This window comes from Ochotona curzoniae, unplaced genomic scaffold (genome assembly GCF_017591425.1).
Source record: "Ochotona curzoniae isolate NIBS_2020 unplaced genomic scaffold, NIBS_Ocur_1.0 contig_3819, whole genome shotgun sequence".
Lineage (NCBI taxonomy): Eukaryota > Metazoa > Chordata > Mammalia > Lagomorpha > Ochotonidae > Ochotona > Ochotona curzoniae.
In genome coordinates this window covers 57989760-58015908 of record NW_024466004.1, presented here as the reverse complement: position 1 = coordinate 58015908, position 26149 = coordinate 57989760, and the positions used below count along the sequence as shown (strand labels likewise).

The 26149-nt window shown below is 41.1% G+C and overlaps 1 protein-coding gene across 5 annotated transcripts in view; it reads left to right on the top strand.

The window, feature by feature from the left end:
- The window catches only part of CDK19 (cyclin dependent kinase 19), a 166284-nt gene that overhangs the window by 113572 nt on the left and 26563 nt on the right, over nt 1-26149 (top strand). For 4 of the 5 annotated variants that reach the window (XM_040983886.1, XM_040983884.1, XM_040983883.1 and 1 more), the window contains exons 3-5: nt 1467-1577; nt 4352-4492; nt 25542-25599. In XM_040983886.1, the coding sequence (XP_040839820.1) occupies nt 1467-1577; nt 4352-4492; nt 25542-25599 (310 nt within the window). Of the gene's footprint in view, nt 1-1454; nt 1578-4351; nt 4493-25541; nt 25600-26149 lie in introns of those variants that run through there. The other variant, XM_040983888.1, reaches the window with a different exon arrangement.

Below are 26149 nucleotides of genomic sequence, written 5' to 3'. Positions count from 1 at the left end.
CCTTGAGCAGTTAGTATCATTGTTGCTAAATATTTTTATCAAGGAACTATGGGTTCTGTGCCAGTTACTAAGCTTTCCCTTGCTGATCTAGTCTGTCTTTTTTCTTCCTTGTTCGAGTCTAGCTCAACAAGTTTGTTCTTTGTGAGCCTCTTCTCAGCTCTGACATTTATCAGTAGCTGTGAGGGTCACTCTTTTGCTGAGTATTCTGATTTAAAAAAAAAAATTGAGCCAATTGGATAAGTGCAGGGATTGTTAAATATCTTCCCCCAATTAAAAGAAAAATTATTTATGTCCATTGTGTTTGAAAGACAGAGGAAGAGCTTCCATGAGCTGGTTTATTCCCCCAGTGCTCACCACCATGAGAGCTGACCCAGAACTCCAGTCAGGTCTTCCATGTGGGTGGCAAGTACACAACCACTCCCAGGCACAGATGCTGGAGTAGCTGAAAACTGGATTGGAAGCAGAGTAGCTGGGACTTTAACCAGCACTCTGATATGAAGTGTAGGTGTGTCAAGCTATAACTTAACCCACTGTACAGCAATGCCCACCCTGTGATTCCATTTTTAAAACACACACAAAAATATACCCATACTGGAATATTATTCATCTATAAAGATGAACAAAATTCTGCCATTTATAGCTGCATGAGTGGAACTAAAGAATTTACACTAGATTAAATAAATTACAAGAAAAAGATAAAACTGTGTGTTCTCCATTAATGTGGAAGCTAAGAAATTGATCTCAAAGAGAAGAGAGTAGATTAGTGGCTCCTAGAGCCCAGAGGTTGTGGGAGAAAGAATGGAGAGAAGATAATGGGTACAGGAGTACAGCTGATTGTGACAAATATGTTTTCTAGCACAGCAGGATAACTGTGATTGGCAACAGTTAAATTGATAGCAGTTTTGAATGTTCCAGCACAAAGAAGTGATTCATTTCTGGGGTGATAGTTATGCCAGTTACTTTGATATAATTAGTGTGTACTGTATTTGCATGGATTTAAATACCCTGTAAGTATATGTACACGTTCCTGGGCGTGTGGATGCATTAAGGTAAACCTGGTCAGTCAGTAGACTTTGGAAAGATGTTCTCAACCCTTTGCAATGAAGCCAACAACATCTCAGAACTGTCAAAACTACCCAAGTCACACTCTTAGAAGTACCCTTCCCCACATTGGTGGTCTAAGGTGTCATCCAATGACTGTCCCCTATGCCTTAGTGCTGATGGAATATTTTAATAGCCAGGAGTGGTCCTCCTCTCCCTCTCCCCACTGTGGACATAGGATGAAAAAAAAAATAGAAACATTTGTCCATTCAAAAAGTAAGCATATTACAAAATAAAAGCATACACATGGGGAAAACAATCGGAAAGATAGGCACCTTAATGTTGATCTGTGAGGATGGTATGTTGGGTATTTTTTGTTTTGACATTGTAAGCAGTTCATCATGCCCTTGTCCTCCTGCATTCAGCTTCTGCGGGAACTGAAGCATCCCAATGTGATCGCCCTGCAGAAGGTGTTCCTCTCGCACAGCGACAGGAAGGTGTGGCTGCTCTTCGACTATGCAGAGCATGACCTGTGGGTAAGTCCACACTCGCTGTGTTCCTAGAAGCATCTACCATGGTTATGGGCTTAAACGTGTCTGTTCCTTATTGCTAGTGAGTGGAAAAGAAAGCTCTGCTGACCATCGTTCAGAGGGCAGACAATACACAGTTAATTTTGATTGCAGGGGATTTGAGCAATAAACTGCCGAACTACTGAGATGATGGTATTCGTAATATTCAGAAATGTCATGTCAAAAAAACTTTTTAAAGATTTATTTAGTTTTATTTGAAAGGAAGAGGCAGAGAAGGGGAGAGAGAAATATCTTTCATTTGCTGGTTCACTCCCCAAATAACCACAACGGCTAGAGATGCTCAGTCCAAAGTCAGGAGCCTGGAGATTCTTGTAGGCTCCCACATGGTTGCAGGGATCCAAAGACTTGCTTTCCCAGGCACGTTAGCAGGGAGCCAGTTTGGAAGTGGAACAGCCAGAACTTGACCTGATGCCCATAGGGATGCCAGCACTGCAGGTGGAAGCTTAACCTATAGACCACAGCTCCAGCCCCTCAAAAAACTGTAACGGAAGGAGAGATTATAATTTTATGGGACTAATATTGGAAGTTTACTAAGATGTATAATGAACATGACCTTCCTTGTGAGACAGTGATCCATATTTAGCCAGATCTATACTTTTAAATGGATCATTTTACCATCTACACCTGGCTCCCGTAAAGAGAAGTAAATGCATGGTTTTGCCAATCCTAACGATGTTTTATTGGTACACAAAGGAAGCAAAAATTTAGAATGCCTAGCTTTTAGAATTAAGAATCATGGCATTAAAACATTTTGTTTGAGGAAGTACTAAAAACAAAAATATTTAAAGTTGACAAAAAGTTAAAATTGTGGATAATTAAATTTTGATTCAAAAGGTATGATCTATTTTCTGTGTAAATTGTGAGTCCACCTAGGAAAAACTTTGACAGGCTGTAGGTGTTGGAGGAACCATGAGCATTTATGCTGTTACAGCAAATGTTGACAAGAACCTTTCGGTTCTTTTCACGGAAATTGATAGAAATTTTGTTTCCTCCAGACTCCTGTCCTGTGTTTCTACCAAGGCTTATTTAATGATTCACTTTGCACATCAGTGATAGCTGGGCACAGGACTCCTCAGATCTCTACAACCCTACTACTGTGGCCCACAAGTTAATTTTTTCTGTTTTAAAAACTGTGGCTGTTGAAAGTTCTGTTGGGAGTGGGTCTCCCACTGTATTTATATTGCAAATCATTACCATGGTTTAGATTCTAATTTTCTTGTTTGTGAAATCAAGTTGATATCATTAAACAGTCTAAGGAAGATGTTTAAATAACTTAATAATTTTATACAGTGTTTGGTCATTTATAAAGTCATTGGAGTACTGGTAACAATTTGGTTTGCTGATAATAACTCGTGCTTGAATACAGCTTTATTTTTTGTTTTAAACATTTTTTATTTAATTGAGACAGAAACAGAGGGAGAGTTCCTATCTGTTGGCTCTCTCCCCAAATGTCCGTGACAGCTGGATTTGAGCAGAGACCAAATCCAGGAGCTGGGAATTCAGTGTAGGTCTCCCACGTGGTTGGCTAGAACCCAGTGACCTGGGCCGTCAGTGCTTCCACCTTCCATCACAAGGAAGCTAGATTCAGGAGTTGAAGCCAGGAACTGAACCTAGGCACTCTGTAACAGGGCCTGGGCATGTCAACCATGTGGCCAGATGCCCACCCCTGAGGAGTGTTTTAAATGACATGTTTGAAGCAGGTAAGTTGGGGTGTGGTGGGAGAAGGAGGTGGCAGTGGAGAATTAGCAAGAGGCTGGTAGGATTTCCTTCTTTTCATTACAGTGTTTTGTTTTCTTTAATAACCACAATATAACGTGTACATAAGAGTTTAAATATGATCCCATTGTGTATATTTCAATGGAATTAAGTTCTCCATTTATCTCGCTTTCCTTCTCATCATTTTCACATTTGGCGTTAACTCCTAGAATATATCTTAGTTGGTTTTGAACCAAATCAAAGGGGAATTAATCCAGAAATTCAACTATACATACTGTGATTTTACTGAAAAGCACTAAGTGCTGTTTTTAAATATATGTAGAATGTGAAGAGATACAGATTTTGTTTGCAAAAACCTTTCATTCTTTGAGTAAAGAATAACCAATACTAATACTATTCCTAGGCAATTATTTTAAGTATCAACCATTTCTTTTTACCTTTTGGTTCTACTGGGTAAAAATCATAATTGTCTCAGTACATTTAATCATGCTAACCCCAGACTCACATAGTCACATTGACCCCCCCCCAAAATAGATTGTTTTTGAAAGACCTCATTTTAAAAGTATTCTTCTTCTGTGTCATTCTGCCCTTTAATAAATGACTTAAACATACGGAGCCTTTTTGAGCCGGCCTTTAGCACAGCAGTTAAGATCTCCTTGTCCCATATTGTAGTACCTGGATTCCACACCCAGCTCCTGACCCCACTGATTCCAGTGTCTGAACAGTACAGTCCTTGTAGGGCAGCAGGAATGGCTCAAGTAAATAAGTTCCTGTCATCTGTATGAGACACAGAATGTGTCCAACTTGGTCCTAGCCATTGCTGGCACTGGAGGGTTGAACCAGCAGGTGGGAGCCCCGTCCTTCTGCCTATCCAAAAACAGATAGATAAATACAATGAGTAAATATATAAGTGTAGGACATTTATTGTGGCCTTGCTTGTGTTTTATTGGCCTAGTTATTAGCAAAAATTATTTATTATAATAAACATTTTTTTTAATTTTTAGCATATTATTAAGTTTCATCGTGCATCAAAAGCAAATAAAAAGCCAATGCAGTTGCCAAGATCTATGGTTAAATCATTACTTTACCAGATTCTTGATGGTATTCATTACCTCCATGCAAATTGGGTGCTTCACAGAGATCTGGTAAGTATGTTTGTTTTAAATTTATCAATATGTTTTTCCCTTCTCTTGAAAAAAAAGTACCTTTTCCTCTTGGTATAGTTACAACAAAAAATTAATTATAGAAAAAAGTATTGAAGTACATGTAAGTAAAAAAGAAGGAAGTAAAATCATCCTTAAATCTACAACTGAAAGATTACTGACATATTGTGTATGTTAGTTATTCTGTTACTTTTGTGTTTGGCTGTAAATGTGGTTTTAAAACAAGTGATCAGTGTGACGTGTTGATGGGATACTCATCCATTTTTTTCTTTATTCTGTGGCTCATCATTAGTAAACACATTAATCAGTAAGTAAAGACTTAGTTTTTGGGTTTTTTTTTCCCTCTTATGATATTAGGATAATGATTTTGTATGAATGTTATTATCGACATTAATCTATAAATGAATAAATGAATCTGATAGTGTGTTCTTTTATAGGAAATTTAGCCACAATTTAAATGTTTGATTTTGCTTTTTTATTTACTATCCATATAACAAGCAGTTATTAATATTCTGTGGTAGGTATTTGTCTTCATATTGCCATTTTACGTTGGTGTTGCTGAGATTTTTGTTGTCATTGTTTAAGTAGATAAATGGTTTCTGAGTAGTTACAGTCCTCATGAGTTTATCTTTGGTAGTTTTAATTTGCTCCCTTTGCTAAAAGTGGCCTCATGCTGCTTTGTTTTTAGGCTTTTGAGAGTTCTAGGGATATGAGGGACCTATGTTTAAGGAGATTCTAGTTTCAATAACTGAGCGACATGTTTATTATAGAAGAGAATGAATGCCTAGAGAGAGCCAGTGTCCCATGGCACCTTATTATTCAGGCCCACCTCTTGTGGCGTTATAATTAAACTGGGCCATGTAAGAGTAGTGACCACAAAGATGTATTTGTCATTTTAAGAAATGCATTTAACAAAACCATTCCTCCTTCTGTTTTTTTTTTTTTAACAATGAGTTTCTTTTCCACTTGGACCTGTCCACTTCCTGTTGGACCATGAGTCACTATGTTGTCAAATGATTCTGGACTCCCCAGGATTATTACAGATCTTGAGAAGACCTCTGCTGCAAATAAGTGTTTAGGTTCTGATTTTCTATATACCTTTATGTAACCCATGTGAGTTATACTTAGGATCATTTCTGACTCATCAGACTCTTTGATTGAAAATGAATTAACTTGAGCTCTTGTTTCACAAAATTGAATTCATTTTTCTGCATTGCACAGTTTACTGTGTCTTACAGTAAAGTCTTACAGTCTTACTTGTGAGATTGACCCCTGCATGTGCAGCGATGAGATTCGGTTTGGCCAGGACGCAGTCTGCTGCCCTCGAGACTTATCGCTGTGTTAATATTCTTCGTCTTGGTCATGGCACCACCTTCCCCTGCCCTGCCTAGACACTCTCTGACCTCTTTGCAGAACCTTATTTGCACTTGACATCCAGAACTTGCGAGGTTCTTCCCAGTGTCACCTCTGAGCTATCCTTCCTTTCATCCATTTCCATCTCAAGCACCCTGTTCCCAGTTCAGATCTTTAACACCTGTTTCTTGCAGACTTGTACTAGTCTCTTGCATCTGTGATCTTTCCCCCTCTGGTCTGCATTAAGCTTCTGGCTGTGACTCAGTCCTCACAAAGGGCCTTTGAGACAATTCTCCATCACTTGCAGACTAAAGCTCCAGTCCCCTGCTTGGTTTTCAGAGTCAAGCCAACTACCTTTGAAAGTTTTCTCTGTTCTTGTCATCTTTCACATACAGCATACTGCTGAATCAGCTGTTGATTGTTCCCTGCTTTCTCTCTAAGGTTTTCTGCTTCAAAGATTTTTATTTCTTTCCTCCCTTCACTTTACATGACCAAGATTAGAACTTACCCTCACATCTGTCCCTACTTGGAAGTTTTCTCTGCTTGTCATTGGGTCTTGTTGTACTTCACTTTTACTTCTTATATGGCATTGATCCATTAGGATGATAGCAACTTACGTGGATGTCCTGGCTCATCTCCTACTTCTAAATTTTTTGAGAAGGGGCATGGCCTGTCAAATTTTTTTGTGCACCTGTACACAGTAGGTATTGAGATCTTTCCTTAGTGAGGATAGTGATTATTGCCTTGTTGGTCTTTTTTGTTATTGTTGTTGGGGGTTGGGGTGGAATATTGGGGTGGTTAGTGTTTGAATTCACTGTCCTCAATGAACACTTACTATTTTCTTGTATGTGTAGAGAGAGACTGCATCATATGTGACTGTATCAAAGACCTTCTCAAGAGGATTACATAGTCCGAGAGAGGAAACATGACCTAATCGCAAACAGCTACACTGTAAATCGATGAGACAGAATGTGATTGTGGCTGCCTGAGGAACAGAGGGCACATGTCCATCAAAGTTAGAAGAGGAGCCAAATGGGGGATGAGGGAGAATTCGAGAGAACAGGTGGCATTTGAGCTGCACAATGAGTAAAATTTAGATAGGAATAGGAACTTAAGTGGAATGTTGGTGTAAAACTCCTGAAGTAGGAAACAACTTGAATTATCTCAGAAAACATGTGTGGTTCCATTTGGCTCAAATCTGGATAAAATGAGTTGAGAAGGACCAGGATGACACCATTTGATTCCCAGTTGCTGTTTAGATGGTAGGAAGGGAGAGCTTTTTGTTTGATTTTAAAATGCTGAGTTTGTAAGCAGAATGAATTTTTTTTCCCTCTGGTTATCATTATTGTGCCCATCACATGAACACAGTGTTGAAAATGTGCTTTTATTATGGCTCTAACCTAGTACAGCACTTGTTTCTGTTCTACTCACATATTTACCAAATACCTCTAGTCTCTAACTAGGCAGCTCTCATTAAAGATATGAATCTTTGAACTGCTGGGCATCTAGTCTGTGACATGATTTCTGGTGTCGGAACCATATTGTCATGGCTTTTCCGAAGTATCTTCAGGGGTGGCAGATTTAGACTGTCTACTTACTGCATTGATGTATTTTGTAATACATAGAAAAATTTAGGGGCACATGTAACCTGCATATGGTCTTGGAAAGAAGCTGCAGATATTTAAAGCTAACCCTTTCTACCCTAGTCAACTATGTAAACATCATCAAAAATTAAAAAAAAAAAAACTAAATCTTTGTAAGTTTTAGAATTGCTGTTTTAGTCAACGCATACTTTGTTTTTTTAATACTTAATTTCCTGTTGCTCTAAGAAATCTGCCCTGGGGCCAGTGTTCTAGTGCAGCTGATTGAGTTAATGCATGCATCCTGTGTTAGAGTGTCCACTCCAGTCCGGTAAGTCCCGCTACAGGCCACCTCCCTGCTAATGCTCTGAGTGCTTCACCCTTTGGGCAGGTGGAAGCTCTCCCTTGTTTTCCCTCTGTAACTATGCCATTGAAATAAATTTTAAAATCTTAAAAAATAAAATAAAGAAATCTGTCTCTGTGTTGTTAGTCTAGAGCATTGTTTTCAGTTGATAGGAGAAACCTGGCAAGTCCATACAATTCAAAGTGTTGGAGTGGGGGCTGGAACATTGGCTCAATGGCTAATCCTCCACCTGCAAGCTCTGGCATCCCATATGGGCACTGGTTCATGTACTGCCTGCTCTACTTCCCATTCAGCTGTCTGCTTGTGGCCTGGAAAGGCAATGGAGGATGGCTCGAGGCCTTGGGATGTTGCACCTGTGTGGGAGACCTGGAAGAAGTTTCTGACTCCTGTTTCCTGGCTTCATATCGGCTCAGCTCTAGCCATTGGGTCCTGCTGGGTTGTCAACCAACAGGCAGAAAATTTTTTTTTCTGTTTCTCCTTCTCTCTGTAAATCTGCCTTTCCAATAAAACTAAGTAGAAATCTTAAAAAAAAAAGTGCTAGAGTGAATGTAAGTTTGTAGAGTAATAATGTTAAATGAAGAAATAATAAATAAATAAAGCCAGTATTAGGGATTACACACATAGCATTATGTCATCTAAAAGATTTGTGTTTTTCTTTTTTTTTTGTTTTTAAGATTTATTTATTTTTATTGGAAAGGCAGATATAGAGAGAGGAGGAGAGACAGAGAGGAAGATCTTCCGCCCATTGATTCACTCCCCAAGAGACCACAACGGCCGGTACTATGCCAATCCGGAGCCAGGAGCTCTTCTGGTTCTCCACACGGGTGCAGGGTCCCAAGGCTTTGGGCCGTCCTCAACTGCTTTCCCAGGCCACAAACAGGGAGCTGCATGGGAAGCAGTGCTTCCGGGATTAGAACCGGCGTCCATATGGAATCCTGGTGTGTTCAGCCAAGGACTTTTAGCCGCTAGGCCACGGCACCAGGCCCAGATTAGTGTTTTTCATGACTGATTTTGTATGTAGAATAGTGTTTTGATTATGTCATCTGGATCCTAGAATTCAGTACAGAAATAGAGAATTTAAATAAAGCCTCCCAAAAGATGGCTGAAGTTGGAGAATTGCTTTAAAAGGAAAGGGGAAGGAGAACTAAATATATTCATCTTGGCTAAGAGACAGTGAAGTAGAGACATAAGTCTATAAATATTTGAAACTTGTAAACACCATGAGAGAAAAGATGTTTTTTAATTTTACGACAGGATATAGCCAAGAGTAAGGAGATGAAATACAGGATGACTCATTTTTATGAGATTGCTATTCTGGTAGACTGGAGGATTGCCAAGAGAGAGTTTATATCTCTTTTAAAATGATGAGCTTCTTGAGAACAAGGTTCATGCCTCCCTAATATTTGTAGTATAGTATTGACCTTATTGTTTGTGCTTCTAAGGCACTTGAAGTAAGTTTCAACAGAGCATCTGGCAGTTTCACATTATTCTTTAGCAAAGACAGGGAAATGCTGGCTGGATGATAGTAGCATTAAATGGATTTATAGCTGCTTAGTCTCTTTATATTGCTACTATATCTGTGATAGAAGTTCAACTTTTATTGGAAAGGCAGATTTACAAAGAGAGGGAGAGAGAGAAAAAGGTCTTCCATCTGCTGGTTCACTGCCCAAAATGACTTCAATGACTACAGCTGAGCTGATCAACATGGGTGCAGGGTCCCAAGGCTATGGGCCATCTTTGACTACTTTCCCAGGCCACAAGTAGGGAGCTGGATGAGAAGTGGAGCAGGCAGGACACTAACCATCGCTCATATGGGATTCTAGTGCTCAGAGGTGGAAGATTAGCCAACTGAGCCATTGTGATGGGCCGATCCTGAAATATTTTCTGGAGGAATGGGAAATCTGATTATTTAAACTGTAATTACAAAACATGGTATTATAAGAAGTAATCTTATTGAAAAACAATGGTTTGGTTTATGTAAAGTTCAAAAAAAGAGAGAGAAAGAGAGGAGAGTTTTAGCCTTGCTTAGTTCTTAGTTTTTAGATAGCTTTGACATCCTGTACTTTAATAGCTTTTTCTAAGATAGGTAATCTTGAGGTCCAAGTCTCAGTTTACTCATCTGTGAAATGGGATAGTGACAGATCATTTACACTGTGATTAACTTCCCTAGTTGCAGCTCCAGGGCCTCCGAATTCCTCCTCATTTCCCTTTTTGTAGAAGCTTTGTGTAGTCTTTTCCTGGTATCAAAAGTCCAGAGTCGTTTCTCTTGCGCAGAATTCCTGTGGCTGATCAACTTTTTTAGAGTTTTTCTGCTCTATAGGGTGGAGAGCTAGTACAGATACATGAAAGTGTCTCTTGGTTTTAACAAACGAGTGAGCTATGTTTCATCCTTTTTTATATTTAAATATTGCCAGGTCTTCATGTTTTAAAATATGGACATTTAGAAATTTGATGAAAATGAAATAAAAACAAGTACTTCATGCTTCTCTTCCTTTTCTTTTTTATTCTAAAAATAACTCAGTTACTTTCAAATTCTTCTTTGAATAAGGTTTTAAAATATTCTTACCTATTTTCCCTTTTTAATATTTTTATTTATTTGTTTGAAAGGTAGAGTTACAGAACAGGAGAGATCTTCCATTTCCTGGTTTATTCCCCATAAGGCCACAATGGCTGGAGCTGGGTCAGGACAAAGCCAGTAGCCAAGAGCTTCATCCAGGTCTCCCATGGGGCAACAAGGACTCAAACACTGGGGTCATCTTGCAGCGGAAATTTTCCTAGGCCCTTAGCAGAGGGCAGGATTGGAAGTGGAACATTCCAGGACATGACCCAACGTCCATGTGATGCCAGCATGACAGGTGACAGCTTTACCCACTATAACACAGTGCAGGCCACTATTTTCAGTTACTTGAAAGGTACAGAGACAGAGATTTCTAAATGCCTATAGCAATCCAGGGCTGGGCCAGGCTAAAGCTGAGAACCCTAAACTCTGTGTTTCCCACCTGGGTCAGGGATCCAAGGGTGAGCTGTCATCCCAGTTGGCTTTCAGGCAAGAAGCTCTAGTCAGGAGAGAGCACCAGTAATTGAACCTAGGCACTAGAATGTGGGATACGAGCATCCTAACCAGCAACTGCTTCTAAAACAAATTTCCAGTCGTTTTTGGAGCACAACTGCAAACCTGGTGTTGTTAAATCTGACAGATCCTGCTGGTAACCTTTGGTTTCCAAGCAGTCTCTCAGGACGGGTTCTTGGTGGCCTGTGTCTTAGCGTTCAGGTCTGCAGGCAGAGCCTGGCCTTTAATGGCAGTAATGCCATCCCTGTGCACACAGGTGCTGCCTCCACTGAAGGCCTAGTGAACATCCTACTGGCTGCTTCTTCCAGTGCTTTGTGCAGTGACGCCCACACCTTAAATACCAAAAAGACCACAGAGTGTGGGGTGGTTTTTTTTTTTTCCTTTTGCTTGCTTTGTGTCATGGCAGTTCTTCATCATCTGCACCCATGGCTCAGTAACTGGAGCTTTCCATGAAGTCCTTTGCTTGTGTCAGTTTGAGTTAGAGCACAATGCTCTGCCATCTGTTTCACAGGCAGAGAATACACACCAAGAATCACACTGCTGAGAGGGCCAGCTTTACAGGGCACGTAGTGTGATTCACAGTGCCATAGGGGGCATCTTAGGTTTAGTTCAGGCACAGGGTCCTTTTGATCATCTCTGATTATTTAATAAAAATAACACATGACTTAGAAGGCAGTTTGTCATCATACCTTTAAGGTCACTGTCAATTTTCTCTTTTTTCCTGCTGCTGTAAACAGAACACCACAGATTGGGTAATTTATAAACAATACAAGTTTATTTGGCTCACACTTCTGGAGCCTGGGAAGTCTAAGAATGAACAGCCACATCTGGTAAGGCCTTCGTGCTGCATCTTCTCGTGACAGAGTGGAGGGCAGAGAGAGGGCGAGAAAGAGCTGGGGTCCCATTTATAATTAACGTCCAGTCACCCCTCCTGGTCTGTCCCCCTCCCAGAGATCCACTCTCCCCCTGACCCCAAAATTTATTTATTTTTATTTGAAAAGCAGATTTTTACAGAGTAAGAGAGACAGAGAAAGAGACCTTCCATCCGTTGGAAGGAAGGTCATTCCCCAAATGACCACAATAGCCAGAAGTAAACTGATCTGGAGCTAGAAGGCAAGAGCTTCTGGTCTCCATGTGGGTGAAGGGGCCAATGACTTGAGCCATCCTCTGCTGCTTTTCCAGGCCATAAACAGAAAGCTGGATCAGAAGTTGGGCAGCCGGGACATGAACTGGCACCTGCATAGTATACCGGTGCTCGTAGGGTCAGGGGAAGAGGAATCTTCTGTGCCACCGTGCTGGCCCCAGGATTTTATCTCAAGCAAACAAACAAAAGAGCTTCTAGATATTTCACTGCCCAAATGCTTGCAGTGGCCAGAGGGCGGGGTTGAAGCTGGGAACTCAGTCTTTGTCGCCTATGTGAGTTGTGGGAGCCCAGTTACTTGAGTTCCCACAGCTGCCTGCCAGAGTCTGCATTTGCAGGAAGCTAGAGTCAGGACCCAGACCTGGGAGTGGAAACCCAAGCACTCCAATGTGGGATATTGTATTAACTGGTATATTAACCACCAGACCAAATACCCACCCCAAGTTGTGTCCATTTTAATTACAGAGTAATAGATTTTGATCATTATTTGTTGGGTGATCTAGCACAAGGCATCCTGTTTGGATAACAATGTGGATCCTTTATTGAGAACGAGATCTTGCACTCAAAAACTAATGGTTCTGGTGGCTGTTCTGTGGATGATCTTCTCAACTAAGCACACAGGTGGGGAGAAGTCTCCTGAGGAGTGAAGGCCATGTGTCCATTTACTACTGTCCGTTCTCTCAGGTGCTTTTGCTCTCACAGCCCTGGCCCGGAGCACACCATGGAGAGACTTCGGTTCTAACCTGGGTCCACCATGTGTGGAGAGTGAACTTGTTGACACTCTGGATAGTCCTCAACAGAATAAGAGGGCTCAGTTTGTTCATGTCTTTCTCTGAGTCCCCTAATTTCCCATAACAAAACCTGCCTATTTGATTTGAGTACAAATGTCACAAGTGTAAATAGAAACCAGCTTCCCACCAGGGCTGCCCTTCTGAGGATGGATTGTATTCTCTGACAAGCCGAGGAGGCTCTGAATGCCTTTATGTCATCCATGTCAGTGTGGAATATATCTCGATTATACTGTTTGTGACCTTAAGTTAAGTTAGGTAAATAACCTTCCAGATGCTTCTGTTTGTTTTGTGTTGAGCTTTTTTTTTTTCTCTTTCTTTCTTTTTTTTTCTTTTTTTAAATAATGGTTGCTTTTTATTGGTTCTTGTTAGAGAAAGGAAAGCCTTATCTCTGCTGTACAGGCTTGTAACCAATTCTGAAACACAAAGAAGGGCATTGTTAGCTGTTGGCAGCGCTAGGTCAGCTGGCATTGTTTACCCTGAATACCGAAGTTTGATGAACATAGGTGTTGTATTACAGACATTGCTAGACTGGCTTAAGGTGATATGAAATTAATCATAGCATTCAATATTATAAGCTGCTGCTGATTTACACAGATAGCATGATCTAGCTGCAAATATATCAGTTCCATCTAGGAAGTCACTTTCACTGAGAAATAATTTTAACAGCAGTTGGGGTCTCTAAAGACAAAGGTCTGTTTAACCCATAACTTATCTGAAGTTTGACACTAAAGAGATTATGGAACCTAACTCTTGTTTTTAGCTAGGTTTTTGTTTATAATTGGATGTTGTATGGTGAGAAATACTGATTTACAGACAGAAATTTGTTTCACAAAGATTTTGAATTCTTATGTACCAACTGAATAGTCTTGAAAAGAGTACAGGATTAATAAAGCACAATTCTTTCTCTCAATGAACACATGGTGGTGAAGACTCAGTAAGTGGAAAAACCATTAAGTGAAAGTTCAGAAATAGGGTACATTCTAAGCCCAGCTAAGCTTGAGGTACTGAGAGCACAAAAGACAAGCAACCATCCGGTTGGTCTAGGGCCTCTCTTGCAGCTGAATCCTGAAAGGGGGTGGGTGGGGAAAGTATTCAGGCAAAGGAGACAGTCTAAAGAAGGGTCTACAGTAAGAAGCCCCAAGACTCCTGGGATGCAGCAAGATGTGGTAAAAGAGGCATTGGAGGGAGACAGGGACCAGGTGACAGTGGGTCTTAATCATCCTGCCAGGAAGGGTGGCTTGCTGGGGAGGCCAATTTCCTGAGTTGGACATGATGACAAGATTGTGGAGAGTTGGTCTGAGGATGCAAGGCTAGCTAGCAGCCTTATCATCTTGTTGCAGTCAGCTGGTTTGGAATGATGAACGCTGGGACCAGGGTAGAGGCAGTCAGAATAGAGAGGAAGGGAGATAGGTGAACAGTTACAACTGAAGGTACTCAGCTGAGGAATGATCATATTTGAGATACAAAGAGGGGAGTGGAGTTTAAACTTCAGTTTTTATTGACCAAGGAGGAAGTACCAGGAAAAAAAAAAAGAAAAGAAAAGCAGTTTTGGCAGGAAAAAATAAAAATTTGATTTGGATAAGTTGAGTTTGTGGTGGTTGTAGACATGACCAACCTATAGTTCACACATCTCTAAGATACAAGGAAGGTTAGAGACCTTTAAAGGGCTTAGATTTGGGAATCATTGATTTATGGGTGACTTTTGACACCCTGTAGTAAACGAAAATCAGAATTTTACTAACCTGTATTCAGAAGTAAGCTTTGGCATAGTTCAGGATAAATGCTTACTCTACTTTCCTGCAGCTTCACTTTTTTATTTAAAGATTCATTTATTTTTATTTTAAAGGAAGATTTTTACAGCGAGAAGGAGAGAGGAAAGAGTCTTCCATCCACTGATTCACTCTCCAAATGGACACAACAGCTAGAGTGAAGCTGGGAGCCAGGAGCTTCTTCTGGGTCTCCCACGTGGGTGCAGGGACCCAAGGCGCCCCGGGCCTTCCTCTACTTCGTTCCCAGGCCACAAACAGGAAACTAGATAGGGAGTGGAGCAGCCCATACCTGAACCAGTGCCCATATAGGGTGCTGTTACTTGCAGGCAGAGGATTAACCTATTAAGACCCCACATGGCCCAAGTTTCTTTTTAAAATTGGGAGCTTGTTTGTCAAAAGATGATCCCGCTCTGCCATTCCCCATTACTTCAGGATGCATTGCAAGCACTAACCATTGGCCACTTAGTTCATCTGTTGATTTGTTCATTCAACAGATGTTTATCCAACACCTACTATGTGTCCAGACTTCAGCAGAGAGGTGAAGTGATGACAGAACCACCTCTGTCCTCCAGGAGCATGAAGGCATCACGGTCAGACTCTTCAGACATTTAAATCCTCTACTCTGATCCATGGGGTGGGTGTAAAGACAGACAGTTACGACAAGCTAATGCTGTTAGCAAGTGGCCCTTGTGTTTGCTTTAACAAGTTAAAAAAGGGGTGAAGGGCATGGTTCTTACTCTTAGGTTGCTTTTGCTCCGTTTTTTAAAACACAGCATTGGGCCCGGCGCGGGGTGGCGCAGTGGTTAAGGTCCTCGCCTTGCACGCCCGGGATCTCATATGGGCGCTGGTTCTATCCTGGCAGCCCCGCTTCCCTTCCAGCTCCCTGCCTGTGGCCCGGGAAAGCAGTCGAGGACTGCCCAAAGCTTTGGGACCCTGCACCTGCGTGGGAGACCCGGAAGAGGCTCCTGGCTTCGGATCGGCATAGTATTGGCCTGTTGCGCTCACTTGGGGAGTAAATCATCGGACGGAAGATCTTCCTCTCTGTCTCTCCTCTCTGTATATCCACCTTTCCAATAAAAAAAAATAATAAAAATAAATCTTAAAAAAAAAAAAAACCACACAACATCTTACTTGTTTGGGGTGAGTTAAGAACTGTGTAAAGAAAAGAATAAAAACTGAGGATGTTCTCATCTACTTTGATATCAACTATGAAGTAAGTTTTGCTACCCCATTGTTTAGAATTGTTTAGACAATTGTGTTTGGGTTTTTCTGTCTTTATAGGTGCTGATAAGAGGCAGATTGTGAGTTCCATATTTTTATTCTAAACATCCTAGGGTGGGGTATGCAAAGCAAATGTGGTGGAGTCATTGTGTATTTTCAGGCTGTCCTTTTTGTGATATGCCACTTAGCCAAAACAAATCTAACCCTGTGGAAGGAAAAAAAATGGGTTCTATAAAAGGAAGAAGCAAGTCCAGAGTATATTAAAGCATCATGAGTATAAATTCAAGAATTAACTAACTTCCACTAAGATAGAGATATTTCCTGAAGAGCTTCAGAATAATCCTGTTAATCACATTATTTCCCCAACTTGGCCTTTAAAATGCAATTGAACTTAAGTGAACCCTGTGGCATTGATTTGTGTATCTGATTTTATTGCTGGTAACTTCAGTGTGAGGCATCCAACTCCTGCCATTTCTGTTGTTTCTATGGTAACCAAAGTGTGCAAACCCAGCAGTATCACTTTCGTTCACAGCTGGCATTTTGTGTTCACAGTAAGAAGAGGAGTTTTAGTAAAGCGTAGTGTGTGTTAATTGGGATGTAACTAGGTCAGAACAATTTTGGGATCCTTTCTTCCTCCATTCGGGTTTATGTGTGGACGTGGGTGTGCATGTGCCGGTTCTCTGTAAAACATACACTTGTCCTGGAATTAACACTGTTGAGGCAGTCTTCAGGAAATTGGGCATAAAACCTGGAAACACAGTTCAGTGTGGAAACTCGAGGGTTGGATGTGGTTAGAGACTTGCCCTTAGCCATACAGATCTTTGAAAATTTCCTTTTAAGAAAAAATAGCCCTACCCCCCCAACATGGTGCCTAGTGGCTAAGTCCTCACCTTGCATGCACCAGGATCCCGTGTCCCAGCAGCCCCACTTCACATCCAGCTCCCTGCTTATGACCTAAGAAAACAGTTAAGGATGGCCCAAAGCCTTGGGACCCTGCACCAGCGTGGGAGACCCAGAAAAGGCTTCAGGCGCCTGGCTTTGGATTGTCTCGGCTCCAGCCATTACAGCCACTTGGGGAATGAATCGATGGGCGGAAGATCTTTCTCTCTGTCTCACCTCCTCTCTATGTATCTGACTTTCCAATACAAAAATAAAATATTAAAAAAAAGAAGAAGGAAAAAATAGGGGCTGGTGCCATGGTGCAATGGGTTAAGGCATTGCCTGCAGCACTGGCATCGCGTATCAGCACCAGTTCATTTTCCTGATGTTCCACTTCCAGTCCAGCTTCTTGCTGATATGGGAAACAGTCCTTGGGCCCCTGCACCCACATGAAAGGCCCAGATGAGGTTTCTGGCTTCTGGCTTTGGTCTGACCCAACCCTCCCATTTGCAGCCATCTAGGGGAGAGAACCAGCTCATGGAACAGTTTTCTTTTTTGCTCTCTCTACTTGTACTCCCTTCTCTGTAATCCTGCCTTTCAAATAAATTATGTGAAAATACATCACATTAAAAAATTACGTGTTTTAGTGTTGATGATGTCATTTATTCAGTTATGTTTAAATTCACTTATCTGTATCCTTAACGTGTACTGACTTGTAAAAGGGACAGGTAACCCTGTGAAGAGCTGCACCTTTGAAAGCAGCCCACATCTGGGAGTCTAGGTCTGAGCTTGGCTGCAGGAGCTGTGCTCTGTGGCTGCTGCCTGGCTCTTGGGGCCCCTCGCAGAGCACACAGAAGAACTCTCAGGCCCTTTCCCCTCGGAGCCCATTCCCCTGCAGTTTCAGGTGTGTTATGTCTGAGGTATCTACACTAATGTCTTACTGTACTAGCCCGAGCCCATCATCCTGCTCCTACTTTGTGTTTCAATGTAGTAGGACTCTAACAAGCGTAAACTAAGTGATCTAGAAGCATCTTTCTGAATTTCTTAAATTCAGTAACTCATGATTCATTTTCATTTCTTAAATGAAGCAATTTTTGTTCTCAGATTTTATGCTTTTTTTTTTATGTTTTTAACATCGCTGTCTATTTTGAAAAGATTTAAGCTCAAACTTAAAGAATTATAAATAATGTAGCAAGTGGTTTAATACAAGATGATTTATTTTATAATTTTGCAATGAAAAATTATGTTTCCATAAGACCTTGAAAAGTTAATCTACTTGTAGGGCCAGAGCTGTGGTGTAGAGGCTAAAGCCAGCACCTTGCCATCAGCACACCTGTGTGGGCTGGTTCATGTCTTAGCTGCTCCACTTCTGCTCCAGTTCCCTGCTCATGCACCAGAGGATGCCTGGTTGGAGTGCCTGACCCAGGCCCGCAGCCCTCTGGGGAAGTGAGCCCGTGAATATAAGAGCTGTCTCCCTATCTCTGGAACACTGGCTTTCAAATAAATGAAGTTTTTGTTGTTGTTGTTTTTATGGTGAGTCTGCTTTTGCCCCACCCCCCTTTCTTTTCTTCCTCAGGCCTTGTTTACTGTGTCTGGCTTCAGTAGATGTGAAGAACATTGGTTTGCGCTGTCGTGGATGATGTCATTCTGTTGTGTTTTCATTTTAAACTCTCTCAGTTTGTAGAATCTTACACTACTCAGATTTTCTTGTCCTCAAGATTTCTTCTTTAGTTCTTTTTTTTTTTTAAAGATTTATTTATTTTTTTATTGGAAAGTCAGATTTAGAGAGAGGATGAGAGACAGAGGAAGATCTTCCATCCATTGGTTTACTCCCCAAGTGGCTGCAATGGCCAGAGCTGAGCCCATCTGAAGCTAGGAGCCCGAAGCCTCTTCCAGGTCTCCCACATGGGTGCAGAGTCCCAAGGCTTTGGGCCGTCCTCGACTGCTTTCCCAGGCCACAAACAGGGAGCTGGATGGGAAGGGGGGTGGCCAGGATTAGAACCGGCGTCCATATGGGATCCCAGCGTTTGCAAGGCGAGGACTTTAGCTGCTAGGTTACCACACAAGACCCTCTTTAGTTCTTTCCCTGACCTTTGTTCTTCAAACCTACTCTCCTACCCCTGGCATTAAAATAATAACAAAGTACACAAAAATAAAAAATTATAGAAATATTTAATATATAAAATTATGTTCTCTCCATAACACTGTCCTCAAAGACTTGACATGAAACCAAAATCTCTGTCTATACTCATATTACTCAACTGTTTAAAAGTGTGGATAAGACAGAAAAATACCATAGCACAGTGCCAGCGCTGATCAGGTAAGACCTGAAGTCTCTGAAGGTTCTTACGTGCCTCCATGTGACTGACCGTCACTTACTTTGGCCTTGCCTCCTCTCACAGCGTTGGCTCTAGACCCGTATGTAAGCTTTTGCACATTCTTGTTAGCTGGCTACAAAGGTTTCTCTTTAGTGCTCCAATTACCTTGATCTTGCCCTCTGAACAGGCACAGGTGATAGACCGGACTGGTGTTTCAAACACACTCGCTCAGAATGGCCAGCAGGCCTCTTGGGTTTCTTGCAGACAGTTACTCAGTCATCATTGAGCCCTCTCCAGGCACACTTGCATTAGGCCTTGCAGTTTGCTTTTGCCTCTGGCCGGGCTGTGCCACCCTCATTGGCTACCCAGTGTGCTCCCCCTGCACTTCGATTAGCTCACTTGCTACATGCAAGATTCTCAGCAGGTTTGTGGAAGAATCCAGAATAATGCCTTCCCCACTTCTTGTTTTATTTTTACTTTATTTTTAATATATGGAAAATGCTGAAGAACATTGGGGACATTTTTGGTACATTTCCAGAGCATCACACTGCTGTGAGCTGTTGGGGAACTGTGCTTAACTCCATACCTGGAAGCTCAGGAAAGCCTGTTCCTATTTCTGTCTCCTCCTCTTTCCCCCTCACCCATCCCAGTACCTTCCTCCTGTCCTCTCCAGAGGTAGCAAGGACTTGGGGCTTTGAATATGTATTCTCTTCTGTTTGAAAATAGATTTATCACATTTGTATGACTGTCTCAACAATACTCTAGCTCTGCTTGGCTTGAAGCTTCACAAAAGTCACATTCTGTTGCATGCAGTCTCCTAAAACCTGGTCTTTTTACTCAACATAATGCTTCTAAGATTCGAACATGTATTTTTATGTATTGTTTGCTTTTACACGTACCTATTATTCAGTAACTTTTTTCGCTGCTGTTTTAAAATTCATTGTATGACTCTTAACAATTTTTAAAAAAAATTATGAGTGTTCTACATTCTCTTCAGTATATGTAAAAATAGCATTACTGAATCAAAGGGTATGCCTTTGTTCAGTTTTTCTTTTTAAAGATTAATTTCCTTACTTGAAAGATGTAGTCACAGAGAGAGTGTGTGATCTGTCTGCAGGTTCACTTTCCAGCAGCCAGGGCAAGGCTGCAGCCAGGAATCAGGAACCCATCCTGGTCTTCCTTGTGGATGATGGGACCCCGAGTACTTGGGACATCTTCCTCCTGTCCCAGTCACGTTAGCAGAATGCCGAATCTGAAGTGGAGCAGTTCAGGCTTGAGCTGGCACTCTCATATGGGATACTGGTGTTGGGAGTGTTAGCTTAATCTGCTGAACAGCATTGCTGGACAAATTGTTCAATGTTTCAATGATGCCAAATTTTTTTCTAAAGAAATTGTCTGGTGTTCTCCCACCAGCAATGTATCAAAGTTTCCCCATTGAACAGTTCTTTACTTAGGAAAGAAAAAAAAATTTTTTTTTCATTTGAGAGATCTTCCCATCCACTGGTTTACTCCCTAGTTGCCTATAATGACCAGGGCTGGGCCAAGTCATGGTTAGGATCCCTGAGCTCAGTCCAGGTCTCTCGTATGAGTGACTAGGGACAAAACTTATTTGAGCCATCACCTGCTTCTTCCAGGGTACTCCTTAGCAGAAAGCTGCAACTGGAAACAGAGCCAGGATTTGAACCTAGGCACTGCACTATAGGAAACAGGCTTTCCATTTAGCACCCTAACCATTGTGCCAAGTTCTTAAAACCTAGGAAATAGCCATTTCTAGTATTTAACCATTCTAGTAGGTATAATGTAGTAGTTCACTGTTAGGTTGAACAACTTTTCATATGTATCTTGAGTAAATACTTTTCTGTTTTAGTTAAATGTCAGTTGGACATTTTTGCTACTTGATTGTTTTTCATATTTTTTGTAATTCTTACAAAAAAATCTTTGTTTGTTTCTTTATTTGTTTATTTGAAAGACTGAGAAAAGAAGAGAAAGAGAAGAACAGTCTCCTATTAGTTTACTCTGGAGATATCCACAATACCCAGTGCTGGCCAGACACTCCATGTCGACCTCCTATGTAGGTGGCAGGAACTCAAGCACACATGCACACACACACACACATGCATGGACAGCTGTGATGAAATTTTGATCAAATTATGTTGAATTTATGGAGAAATGGATATCTTTACTGCATTGAGTCTTCTTTATAAATATGGGATCCTAAAATTTACTTGGGACATCTTAATGTCATTAAGATAAGGTTTTATGTTATTACAAATCACGCACATCCTTTGATATATTTATTTATAAGTACTATATGGTTTTAGTTGCTGTAAAAGTGTTGCCTTTAAAAATTTTTATTTCCTAGGGTTTTTACTCAGATGTAGAAGTACAATGATTTTTAAAATATTATTCAATTATCTAGACCCTTTTACTATTGTTAATAGTTTGTGGGACAGTCAGCATTCCGTATGTATGCTGGTGCATGCTTTGGCTGCTCCACTTCCCATCCAACTCCCTGCTTATGGCCTAAGAAAACAGTTAAGGATGGCCCAAAGCCTTGGGACCCTGTACAAATGTGGGAAACCCGGAAGAGGCTTCTGACTCCTGGCTAGCCATTGCAGCCACTTGGGGAGTGAACCAGCAAATGGAAAATCTTTCTGTCTCTTTCACTCTGTAAATCTGAGTTTCCAATAAAATTCAGTAAATCTTAAAAAGTACATTTTTATATAACTTTTTATATCTTCTAATTATTGGGTGGAAACTCGTGTATATGCCCACTAGATTGCCCTTGTTAGTCGTGCCTTTTGAGTAGTCTATGTTTTCTGCTTTTGTTTGCTTGATATGTCTATAATTAGGGAAATCATGCAAGCATTCGTCTCTTTCCTTTCTGAAGTTATATCAAAGGAGTGTGTGTGTGTGTGTGTGTGTGTGTGTGTGTGAGAGAGAGAGAGAGAGAGAGAGAGACAGAGAGAGGCAGACAGACAGACAAGTTTAGGAATATTGCCTCTCCCTAAATTAAGTCTTGTCTTATTACCTAGTGATCACCTCTGGTCCCAGTAATGCCTTTGGTCTATAAACTTTTCAGTCCAATGTTACTGTACTTAACCCAGCTTTCTTTTAGTGGTTTGCCAGATTTATTCTCAAATATTCTTTTGCTTTCTTTTTTTATATTCTTACATTTTCTTGCCAACAACATAGCAATAGATTTTATTCTTGAACTCAGTATGGAAATGCTGACTTTTAGCTGGAGATTTTTTTTTTTTTTTGGTTCAATTCCTCAGGTCCAAGTTTAGAGGTTTTTGCTTCATAATGAAATTTGCTTCTGCTGGAAGTAGAAGGTTGTTGATGTTTGTAGGGTGTCTGGCTTAGCTTCCTTGAGCTGCGGTAGCCCAAGTTGGGCATCTGTTTCCAGGCACCTGGGACCTTACCTTCACTCTCTAGCCATGGGGATGCATCCATTTGGAGCAGGGTTGAAGGTTTCTATCGCTGTGCCTGGTGAAGGCAGCAATGCTTCATGTTTCTTTTGCAGCCTATGGTAGTTCCGGGAGGGCAGGGTCCCTCATAATATCAGCTGCAGTATTCTATAGTTTCCTTTTTTCATAGTGCTTATTAGCATGCAGGACACTGCATACTAATTTATTTCTTGTCTTTCTCTTCCCATCAGAATGTGAGCTCCTTGAAGATAAGGTTTTTCCTGTGTTTTTTTTTTTTTTTCTCCCTTCTGTGTCTCTGGTATCTAAACTACAGCCGCTCTGTGCATATGTTCCTCAGTAGTTGTAGCAGGAATAAAGGAGGAGAGTGTGGTGCATGGAAGTGGTGCCGATTATAGGACTTTGATAAATGCTGTGAGGTTCTTCCATGATTCCTGCCATAGGTTAGTGTGCCCTGGCTTTTCTCTTGACCATGGGTAGCCCAGTTTGTTCTGGTCTCTCTGCCTCCACTTTGGGGTTCTTCCATCCATTCTGGTTTAAACCTCACATTGCTATCTGGTGTTCTTCCAAAATACAGCTGTGATGACCTCATTGTCCTGTCTGGTTTTGCCTGTAGAATGAATGTGCCTATAAAATGAATTCTGGTTTCTTCACTGTCACATTTTATTCCCGACATAGTTTTCTGGTTTTGTGTGCATTGGACATTTTATGCTGTAGTTACATCAAGATATTTACAGGCTCTCATCATGCCAGATGTGTGTTTCTGTTTGAATGTGCGTTGTGTTCCAGGAGCCTGCACATTCCTTTTTTGTTTATTTCTATCTATCAAAATCCCGGTCATTCTTATTTAAGACTGTCAGTGTTTACTTACGGGAACCAGTCATTCCTAGCATCCGTTCCTCCCTTTCTCCCCCACTTTGGTACTGTTCACAGTCTGCTTGTGTTCTAAAAGGCTATTCATCTTTTCTGGCTAGATTCAAGCTCCCTGAAGTCAGAGTCTTCATGTTTTGTTTTTCTTCATTTCTTGACAGTGTGCAGTATGACATTTTATACATAATAGATCTTTGATAAGTTCTCATCAGATTTGAATTTTGAAAGTTCACTTTTTCTGTGATGCTGTTGTTCTGATATTTTGCTGTGGTGAACTAATGCTATCTGCTGTTTTCAGTCATCATACTCTTGTGAAAGCAGTTTTCAAGTCCATAACTTCTATTCCCGCTTCCCTGGCTAGTGTGACATAGGTACCTCACATTCCTCAAACTCAGGATGTCATTTCCCGTCCGGTCTTGCTCCTCTTACGAAACAGGTACCTCTCCCTATCTCTTCTGTTTCCGAGGAATGATTCCTCATTCTTCTGGTCACATGTACTCCAAACCTTGGCGAAATTTGAGTCACTCTTTGTCTTTTGGCTTCCACCAGCCAGACTCCTGTACATTTTTGTCTTCTAAATGGTTTCGCAACTCCCTACTACCCTCTCCGTGTCAGCTGCAGGGCCCTCCTACCCTCACACACAGTTCCACCTCCCTTTCCTGTTCTCTTACCGTCTGTAGTCTTGGGGCCATGTCACTTCCCTGGGGCTGAAGGAGCCAGAGTCTGGGATCATTCTCCCATGCCAACCATGAGTCCTCTCATTTCTGTCAAGCCACATTTTTGGCTGTCCCCAAGCTTACCTGTTCTAGCCCTTTCCACTCTGAACTGCTACTTCCTTGTCCATGTTTCAGGATTGGGCTAATGGATGCTCTCCTGACCCCCCAGTCCCAGTGAACATTTCCCTTAGCAAATCTCTACGTAGTCACTTCATCCTTTGAACTACTTTCTTAGTAGTTCATTGAACTGTTTTCATTGCACCTTTGAAAAGATTAGGACAGGGCGCAGTGTGGTAACCTAGCAGCTAAACTTCTCACTTTGCACGTACCGGGATCCCATATAAGCACCAGTTCATGTCCCAGCAGCCCTGCTTCCCATCCAGCTCCCTGATTGTGGCCTGGAAAAGCAGTAAAGAACAGCCCAAAGCCTTGGAACCCTGCACCCACATGGGAGACCTGGAAGAAGCTCCTGGCTCCTGGCTCCTAGCTTTGGATGGCTCAACTCCAGCTGCTGTGGCCACTTGGGGAATGAATCAGTGGACAGAAGATCTTCCTCTCTGTCTCTCCCTCTCTCTGTATATCTGCCTTTCCAATAAAAAATAAATAAATCTTTATAAAAATAAAATAAAAAAAGATCAGGACATTGGAAGTGATCTCTAGCTTAAGACCTTGGTACAAAGCCTGTGGTTATTGTTTCTACTGATAATAGGTGAGCACCTGGAGGCTAGGGACTTGGTTTCATATGCTTTCATTTTTTTCTCTTGATGCTAGATGTGGCCTCCCAATAGGCCCTAAAAGACACTAAAAATAGTCATTGATTAATTGAATCTAGTAAGTTAAAAATGTAAATTTTCTCTCCAAAGAACTTGCAAAGGAAGCTTACTGTCCCCACCTGCAAGCCTGTCTCCCCGGTTTCTGTTGCTCTGTCTTTGTAGTTGAGGATCCCTTTGCAGCCACATTTTTTCTTTGTGTGTCTCTGTGTTAGTCTTGGTTTTGATTTTCCTACATTTTAAAGTTGGATTCAGAATTCTTCACCTTTGCATGTGCCATAGCTGACTATAAATTTTCATAGAGTCTGTTGAATGTTAATTGTGTTTTCCTTCAGCAGTTTAAAGGTTTTTAGCAAGAACTATTCCATCTGATTTACTTAAGTGAAGTTGTAGGTTGAAATTTCATATAAAAAATTTTTAACTGCATAAACTCTGCTGTGGCCAGTTAGCAGTTAATTATTTGTGAAGATTTAAAATTATTATTAGTTTGTTTTCTACTTGATAAATAGAAATGATAGCTTCAATTACTTTGCAATTATTTGTTATGTTATCTTGAAAGTGAGGTATGCTTTAATAGCAAGGATGTTTTTTATAAATTAGTATTAACTTAATGTTTTATGCTTTTTGTAGGGATGCTTCATATTTGGTTATAGTTTTGACGAAAATATATAAATGGTCATTTTGTATAAGAAGTTGCTCCTTTTTAGAGCATATCAAAAGAATAAAACACAGTAATTTGAGTGCTCTATTTTTATTTCTAGAAACCAGCAAATATCCTAGTAATGGGAGAAGGTCCTGAGAGGGGGAGAGTCAAAATAGGTAGGTAATTATTCCTGAAATAATTAACTAAGAAACTAAAGTGATGGCAAACATGGGTTGCTTTTGTAGTATTTCATGCCTAACTAGTATGTAACTACTTCCTCATAGCAGTTTTGGAAGAAACGTCGAAACTGTAGATAGCTAGGGTATACACTGCATAGGGTTTCTTCCATGGTTAAGATCTTGGGAGAGCTGGCAGCAGATCAGCTGATCTGATTAACAGATCAGCAAGCTCAGGGAAAAACAAACAAACACAACAACAACACAAACAGCTATTTTCACACATGAGTTTGGATTGCTAGCACTGTCTTGCACCATCACCCTGAGCATAATCCCCAAATCTTAATTTTTATTTCTGTCTTGCCATATTTTTTTTTCTCTCCCTGAACATACTCCCACCCTTACCTGCTGCATACATACCCTTGCCGGTCCCCCCCACCCCACCCATCTTCCACTGTGCGGTTCCTGTGCCAGGCACTCGCAGATCCACCCTAGATAAATGTATGTGCGTGCAGCCTCTCTTACTTGCTCTGGCAGGAATCTCGTCTGT